The following is an 8,784-nucleotide window of genomic DNA, read 5'->3' as shown; positions in this document are numbered from 1 at the left end:
TCATCACAGGATAAAGCCTACCCAATCAGAATTGATTATTATTTTTGTGAAATATCCCAGTGGATTCCAAAATAATATTTCAGGAAAGAGTTTTTTATATCTACGTTCTCAAATAAGCTATCTAACTCTAGTTATTTTTCTGTTCTTGATTGCCCATTATTTCAGAGTTGCATTTAATGAAATACCAGACTTTCCCTGATTCTCTAAGTCTATATGTGTTTGAAATTTGAATCAGGAAAGTCGACACAATTTGAGGGATAATAATATCAAGAAAAACTTTTCAGGCCGAGCGTGGTGGCTCACGCCTGTAATCCCAGCACTTTGGGAGGCTGAGGTGGGCCAATCACTAGAGGTCAAGAGTTCGAGACCAACCTGACCAACATGATGAAATCTCATCTCTACTAAAAATACAAAAATTAGCTGGGTGTGGTGGTGGGCACCTGTAATCCCAGCCACTTGGGAGGCTGAGGCATGAGAATCGCTTGAACCCAGGAGGCAGAGGTTGCAGTGAGCCAAGATCGCACCACTGTACTCCAGCCTGGGCGACAGAGTAAGACCCCTGTCTCAAAAAAAGAAAAGAGAGAGAGACTTTTCAGTGTTAAGAATCTAACAATGCACCACCGTTCTGCTTGTTGGGAATACGAGTTAAAGTCTACTTGTCTACTTGCCTGATCAAGCTTATTGAATTATTCCAGTCCTCTTTATCATTAGTTTGCTTTTGTTTGATGGATTTACCAGTTTCTGAGATTGATGTGTTAAAAATGATAGAATACTGGCCAGGCATGGTGGCCCACACCTGTAATCCCAGCATTTTGGGAGGCTGAGGTGGGAGGATTGCTTAAGTCTAGGAGTTTGAAACCAGCCTGGGCAACAGAGTGAGACCTTGTCTCTGCAAAAAATAGAAAAAATTAGCCAGATGTAATGGCATGTGCCTGTAGTCCCAGCTACTCAGGAGGCTGAGGCAGGAGGATCACCTGAGTCCAAGAGTTCAAGACTGCAGTGAGGTTTTGTTTGTTTGTTTGTTTGTTTGGGTTTTTTGGTTTGTTTGTTTTGGGGTTTTTTGTTTGTTTTGGTTTTTGGTTTTTGTTGTTGTTGTTGTTGTTTTTTGAGATGGAGTCTTGCTCTGTTGCCCAGGGTGGAGTGCAGTGGGGTGATCTCGGCTCACTGCAACCTCTGCCTCCTGGGTTCAAGTGATTCCCCTGCCTCAGCCTCCCGAATAGCTGGGACTACAGGTGTACATCACCACACCCAGCTAAGTTTTGTATTTTTTGTAGAGACAGGTTTCACCATGTTGGCCAGGTTGATCTTGAACTCCTGATCTCAAGCAATCCACCCACCTCGGCCTCCCAAAGTGCTGGGATTACAGGCATGAGGCACCGCACCTGGCCTGCAAGTGAGTCATGATGGCACCACCGCACTCCAGCCTGGACTACATACATACATACATAGTAAATAAAAATGAGAGTATAACATGAAAAAGAAAAAATCTCCTTTCCCTGCCCACCTGAAACCCAATCTCTCACCTCAAAAAGAAATTATTGTCTTTATTCCCTTGTGTCACACAAAGGAGTGTAATTTTTTGTTTTGTTTTGTTTTGTTTTTGAAACAGAGTCTCAATCTGCCACCCAGGCTGGAGTGGAGTGGTGCAATCTCGGCTCACTGCAGCCTCTGCCTCCGGGTTCAAGCGATTCTCCTGCCTCAGCCTCCCGAGTAGCTGGCATTATAGGTGCCTGCCACCATGCCCAGCTAATTTTTGTATTTTTAATATAGATGGGGTTTCACCATGTTGGCCAGGCTGGTCTTGAACTCCTGGCCACAAGTGATCGCCCGCCTCAGCCTCCCAAAGTGCTAGGATTACAGGCATGAGCCACCGCACCCTGTTCTGAGCTTACTTACTTAGGTGCTCTTAGGTGCTCACCCAGCCTAATTTTTTTTTTTTTTTAAGTATTGGCATATTTTAAAGTTTCAAGAGCTTAAAGCAAAAAAACCTCATTGTGGACACTGCAAAGAGATGTTAATAAAGGATTACACTTTATTTCATCTGCACTATCTTCCCTTTTTTTCTTAGCGTTTTTCAGGACAGCCTTCTTGGTCTCTCACTTTCTCTGCCTCATTAGCGAGTCCATCCGCAATCAGTGCTATTGCGAGTCTCTCTCTGACTGTCTTCACTTTCCCTTCCTGTTTCCTGATATCTTCCTCAGTGACCAGAAATTGTTTGCAGAGGAGCTGCGAGATACCCACTCCCTCTCCAGGAATTATCTCCACCGCATCTGAAGAGCAGGCAAGGTGGGGCATGGGGCAGGAGTGCTCCAGACCACTGGCAAGATCCTCCAGCAGAGATCCACCTGTGTAACTAGGGACAAGTTTTTGCAAGGTATTGGCAAGATCTAAAGTGCTTAAAAGTTCTCCTGCACTGCTGTAAGCCTGGAGTCCCTGCAGTCTCCTCTGCCAGCAGACCTGCTGAGGCTTCTCCAAGCTCTCCTCCCATTGATGGTATCTGACCTCATTGCCAGGATGGGGTGTAATTCTCGTTACTGGCCTCTTGAATGTGTAACTGGACATTCTCAGAGGGATTGAGGTGCTCAAGCCAGGATTTGATTTGCATTGGTTTGCACAGTCACGTTGCTTCCTCTGTGAACTCTTGGCCATCACACTTCTTTTCCTCTTACACTGTTAAAATAAATCATGAAACGGGGTCAAATTGATCAATGAAGCCTGCCTTCTCAGGACAAGGATCTCAGCTGTTCTGGACTTTCATCCTTCCTCTCTCCCTCTGGGGATAGGTCTGACCTGCTTCCTGGGACATCATCAGGCAGATTTGAGTCAAGCACAGAAAGTTCAAGGTCAAAATCTCCTTCATCATCCTGCAAACCCCCTCCTTGTTTGAGTACTATTTTATTCTCTTTCTGCCCTTGTCACTCTTAAATACTCAAGTCCTGATACTCCCTCTCATGACAAATATGACAGTCTTTTTCTAAATCTCAAATCTTGCCTTTTTTTTTTTTTTTTTGTCCCACTCCGTCACTCAGGCTGGAGTGCAGTGGTGCAATCACAGCTCACTGCAGCCTTTACCTCCCCAGGCTCAAGTGATCCACCCACCTGAACCTCCCACGTAGCTGGGACTACAGGCTTGCATCACCATGCCTGGCTGTTTGTGGTTTTTGTAGAGACGAGGTTTCACCATATTGTCCAGGCTGGTCTGGAACTCCTGAACTCAAGTGATCCACCCACCCTCGACCTCCCAAAGTGCTGGGATTACAGGCATGGGCGACCGTGCCCAGCCCAAATCCTGCCATTCTTATGCATTACTTGACTATTCATCTGGTTAACACATTGACCTCTTGGTTTGCACAGTTCCTGCAGCTTGTAAGTCAATAATGAAATTATCAACTGCTCTGCTCTTCGAGCCTTAATCCCACACCCCAGACATTTTCAGCAACCCAAACAGCCATGCTCAAAAATAAATAATTCTGGCCCAGCACAGTGGCTTACATCTGTAATCCCAGCACTTTGGGAGGCCAAGGCAGGCGAATCGCTTGAGGTCAGGAGTTCAAGACCAGCCTGGCCAACATGGTGAAACCCCATCTCTACAAAAAATACAAAAATTAGCTAGGCATGGTGGCGGGCACCTGTAATCCCAGCTACTCGGGAGGCTGAGGCAGGAGAATAGCTTGAACCCGGGAGCTGGAGGTTGCAGTGAGCCGAGATCGCACCACTGCACTCCAGTCTGGGTAACAGAGCGAGACTGTCTCAAAACAAATAAATAAATAAATCGGAAAACTTATTCACCCACTATAAATTTCTGATTTCCAGGTTTTTTAATTCAAATGCCTATACCATAGATACTTGTTCTTGATGAACATACCTTGAGGAACAAGTATCTGTGATTTGGGTATTTGAATTACTCCGGACCTCCGTATCTTCACCTTCCTCTCTCTCCTCTGATTCCTAGCACTCTTGGATTCTGTGGTCTGCGACCTCAATATTTCCCTTAGAGGCTGGGCACGGTGGCTCCACGCCTGTAATCTCAGCACTTTGGGAGGCCGAGGTGGGTGGATCACTTGAGGCCAGGAGTTCAAGACCAGGCTGGCTGGCCAACATGGTGAAACCCCATCCCTACCAAAAAAAAAAAAAAAAAATTAGCTGGGTGTGGTGGCACACACCTGTAGTCCCAGCTACTCGGAAGGCTGAGGTGGGAGAATCACTTGAACCCAGGAGGTGGAGGTTGCAGTGAGCAGAGATCACGTCATTGCACTCCAGCCTGAGCAACAGAATGAGACCCTGTCTAAAAAAAAAAAAAAAAAAAAATTTCATTTAGATTAATCCAAAATTCCTTACCATTTATCATACCTGCCTTGTAAAACTTCAAACTTGGAAGGTCCCTGTTCTCTGTGACGCCATGGCTACTGCCGTCATATGATCACTGCTGAAAAAAGAATCACGTGACATGACGTCTTAGTGCCACTATAAATACAAAATATTCTCCATCAACTGGGAAGAATCCATCATGCGTAGAAACTTTATTTTCTGTGTATGCACTGTCATGTTTACTCCTTGATTTTCCCCAAAACCTGTTGCAAAATTTTCTCCAGCTTTCTTTTTTCCTCATAGATATTTAATTCTCCTTAACTTACCTGATGGTTCCCAAAGACGTTAGTTGCCACATCTGCAAATATCCCTGATAAGCATTGAATGTTTCCAAATTTCCTTTAATTGTATTTAAAGAGATTTCCTGCCAGGCATGGTGGCTCACACATCTAATCCCAGCACTTTGGTAGGCTGAGGCGGGAGGGCCACTTGAACACAGGAGTTTGAGACCAGTCAGGGCAACGTAGGGAGACCCCCATCTCTACTAAAAATTAAAAAGTTAGCTGGGGGTGATGATACATGTCTGAGGTCCCAGCTGAGTGAGGGAGGCCGAGTGAAGAGGATAGCTTGAGCCCAGGAGGTCGAGGTTGCAGTGAGCGGCAATCAGGCCACTGTACTCTAGCCTTGGCAACAGAGCAAGACCTTGTCTCATAAATACATAAATATATTTCCTTTAACCACCAAGAGTGATCTGAGCCTCATTCCTTCTTCCTTTTTGTTAATTTTATGCTTCCAATATTGCAATGTAACCTTTGTATCATCTGTTTTTTGTTGTTGTTGTTGTTTTTTTGAGACGGAGTCCCGCTCTATAGCCCAGGCTGGAGTACAGTGGGATGATCTGGGCTCACTGCAAACTCCGCTGCCTGGGTTCAAGCAATTATCTTGCCTCAGCCTCCCAAGTAGCTGGGATTACAGGCACACACCTCTATGTCCGGCTAATTTTTTGGTATTTTTAGTAGAGATGGGGTTTCGCCATGTTGGCCAGAGTGGCCTCGAACTCCCGACCTCATGATCTGCCCGCCTCAACCTCCCAAAGTGCTGGGATTACAGATGCCCCCATATCTTTAACTTCTGTTTTTCTACTGAATCCCTTCTTCGGCATTTAAACATGTTCAAGTTTCTCCTAGCTACACAGACACTCCTCTCCTAAACTTCCTGGGACCCCCTCCTTCACCACTACTGTCTATCCCTTCCCCTTAGCTATGAACCACTGAGAAAAGATCATCTACATCTATGTCTTCTATCTCCTCACCTCCAGCTAAGTCCTCAGGCCACCCCAAACTTCTGTTTTCCTTCACCGTTCTCAGCGGCTTCTGTTGCTAAGGCCACAATGACCCCTTTGTTGTTAGATCCCAAAGGAATTCTCATTATTCATCTGACATGACTCTTGAAGTGGAAAGCTTTGAAGTATGCTTCGAACAACCTGGACATGTGAATCTTACTTTACAGCTGTGAACCCTAGAAAATCTAAATATGGCCAGGCACGGTGGCTCACACCTGTAATCCCAGCACTTTGGGAGGCCGAGGCGGGCAGATCACGAGGTCAGGAGATTGAGACCATCCTGGCTAACACAGTGAAACTCCATCTCTACTAAAAATACAAAATATTAGCCATAATATTAATACAGGTGGGTGTGGTGGCGCACACCTGTATCCCAGCTACTCAGGAGGCTGAGGCAGGAGAATGGTGTGAACCTGGGAGGCGGAGCTTGCAGTGAGCCGAGATGGCGCCACTGCACTCCAGCCTGGGCGACAGTGCGAGACTCTGTCTCAAAAAAAAAAAAAAAAAAAAAAGAAAAGAAAAGAAAAAAAAGAAAATCTAAATACGGGGCAAGTACATCTGATAACATTCAACTCGCAAATTGAGATGTGCCATCAGTGGAAAGTACGAACTGGATTTCTGGAACTCATTACAAAAAACAAAAATCATTTAAAAGGTCTCATGTGGAGTCCTAATAAGATAAGTAACCAACAACAAGGAAAGGGCCCCTGGTTGGGGGAGAACAATTGTTCTGAGAGATGGCTAACTGCAAACAACCCACTGGCATGACATTCTGTTCCAAAAGACCTCGGTCTGCACATAGTCCCAGCAACACGACCTTATCTGCACACCTCACGTGCCCATAGCCGCCTCCAGCACGACCCTATAAAATCCCCTCCAACCTCTGCCTCTTTGCAAATGGCCCCTTCTCTTCTGTGCTGCCTGTTGCATCCTTGCAACCTATCTTCATATCTTCTCTAATAAATCTGTCTTTCTTTACCTACGACTGTCTTGGGAAATTATTTTACCACCAACAATGCCAGCCCCAGCCAGTCGCACCTAAAATGTCTCAATAATTTTTACATTGATTGCATGCACAAATGAGAATATGTTGGCTATCGCAGGTTAAAAGACTTTTAGAATTCATTGTGTGTGGCATGCCATCTGTGGCTGAGGTGCTATATTGGTGCTTATCTAGGAGTTATCACCAGACAGCCTGTGTTCTGTGCATGCTTGGTTGTTTGCAGAGTTGTATAGCCTTCAAAACATTTACTATCTCAATATATCCATGTCCTCGGGAGAGGGTTAGGCAATATGCAGTTTGTTTCCATGGGACATCTCCATCCTTAGCAATTCCTTTGGGGATTATTTGACACCTGTCATTTCCACAGGTGGCCTTGCCCTGGAGGAAGGTGATAGTGGGGCTGCTGATCTTTTTTTTTTTTTTTTTTTTTTTTTTGAGATGGAGTCTTGCTCTGTCGCCCAGGCTGGAGTGCAGTGCAATGATGCGATCTCGGCTCACTGCAACCTCTGCCTCCTGGGTTCAAGCGATTCTCCTGCCTCAGCCTCCTGAGTAGCTGGGACTACAGGTGTGCACCACCATGCCCAGCTAATTTTTTGTATTTTTAGTAGAGACGGGGTTTCACCATGTTATCCAGGATGGTCTCGATCTCTTGACGTCATGATCCGCCCGCCTCGGCCTCCCAAAGTGCTGGGATTACAGGCATGAGCCACCGTGCCTGGCCAGGGCTGCTGATCTTCTGGGTAGAATTTCAGCCTTGCTGTCTCCTGTGTATAAGGAACTCTGCCTGCTCCATCTTGGTCCCTTCCAGTTGTTTCACTTCAAGTTTCTTTACCTCCTTCTCTTCCTTACTAACCAAAATATGAAATGAAATATTTCGTAGCAATTATTTTATGCGTCATCTGGTTAGGTGGAAGGTACTAGTTGTTTTTACTCTAGCAGAATTAGGGTAGCCGGAAGTGACTATCAGAGTATAAAGTATCCTCAGATCTCAGGTACTCTGTGGGGAAAGCAAGAATTTGTCTTGTCCATGAGGCCAGTGTGAAGGGTAAGGGTCTTTATCCCTGTCACAAGGCTTGAGGCAAAACTTTGCACTCTGCCTTCTGCCCTCCAGCCAGAGAAGTTTCTAGCCACCCCCATTCGAGGCAGAAAGGGTCCAGGCATTATGTGGTTGTCAAGCCCTGGAATTTTATATTCCTAGACTTTGTGGGTTACAACATGGATACACACTGCCGACTTCATTCCGCAGCCAGCTTCTCACATCTAACAATATATCCTGACTGTAATTTAATATAACTAAATGTACATTGACATTGTTGTTTTAAGGCCCATGAATGTCATTTCATACGGCTACACCAGTACTTATTTTGCCATTGTTACTAATCTTCTGTCATATTAAATAGGAGGTAGATGATCAATCCTTTTTAACAAGGTTCAAACATTCTCTGATTTAGATCATTGTAAAATTGCTGGGTTGATAAATATGCACATTCGTACAGCTTTGGGTATATGTTACCAAGTACCTGCTAAGAAACTGGTACTTATCAATGCTGCTAGCAGAGGGCGAGGTCATTCATTTCTTCATGTCTTGACAAACTGGCCATTTAAAATGTTTTGCATTACTTGAGAGGCACAAACATAATGCCATTATTTTAATTTATGCCTCTTTGCTAATTAGAGTATTGGGCAGTTGTATGTATTTGTAAAGGAGTGTGTGGTTCATAGCCTTTGTCTTTGATGATGTTTTTACTGGCTTGTTCATCTTTTGCTTATTTATCCAAAATATTCTTTATGTAATAATGATATGAGCCCACATGTCATAGATTTTTACAATTATTTATCCCCAGTTTGTTTTGCCATTTAATAATGTGATGGTGTGGAAAATTAAGATACACTTAAGCTGGATACGATGGGGTCATGCCTAAAATCCCAGCACTTTGGGCAGCCAAGGCAAAGGGATTGCTTGCGCTCAGGAGTTCGAGACTAGCCTCTGTGGTGTGGCGAGTCCCTGTCTCTATAAAAAATACAAAAACTAGCTGGGCGTGGTGGTGCACGCCTGCAGTCCCAGCTACTCGGGAAGCTGAGGAGGGAGAATGACTTGAGCCCAGGAGGTCGAGGCTGCAATGAGCCATGT

The 8,784-nt window shown here is 44.9% G+C and overlaps 1 protein-coding gene across 7 annotated transcripts; it reads right to left on the bottom strand.

Moving 5' to 3' along the window:
- Window positions 1–2,010: 2,010 nt before the first annotated feature.
- Window positions 2,011–5,709, bottom strand: MBD3L1 (methyl-CpG binding domain protein 3 like 1). Of its 7 annotated transcripts, none has more exons than XM_003953345.5 (3): window positions 5,621–5,709; window positions 4,339–4,423; window positions 2,011–2,670 (listed from the first exon to the last, which is right to left on the bottom strand). In XM_003953345.5, the coding sequence occupies exons 2-3, from the start codon at window positions 4,339–4,341 to the stop codon at window positions 2,065–2,067; spliced, it is 609 nt and encodes a 202-aa protein (XP_003953394.1). In that variant the 5' UTR covers window positions 4,342–4,423; window positions 5,621–5,709; the 3' UTR covers window positions 2,011–2,064. The 7 variants fall into 7 exon arrangements, with proteins under 7 accessions (XP_003953394.1, XP_063656586.1, XP_009432850.1 ...); XM_063800516.1 differs by having other exon boundaries at window positions 4,355–4,423; XM_009434575.4 differs by having other exon boundaries at window positions 4,339–4,426; window positions 5,621–5,705.
- Window positions 5,710–8,784: the final 3,075 nt, after the last annotated feature.

The sequence above is a fragment of the Pan troglodytes genome, chromosome 20 (genome assembly GCF_028858775.2).
Source record: "Pan troglodytes isolate AG18354 chromosome 20, NHGRI_mPanTro3-v2.0_pri, whole genome shotgun sequence".
Taxonomy (NCBI): domain Eukaryota; kingdom Metazoa; phylum Chordata; class Mammalia; order Primates; family Hominidae; genus Pan; species Pan troglodytes.
This window is presented reverse-complemented; position numbering and strand designations above follow the sequence as displayed.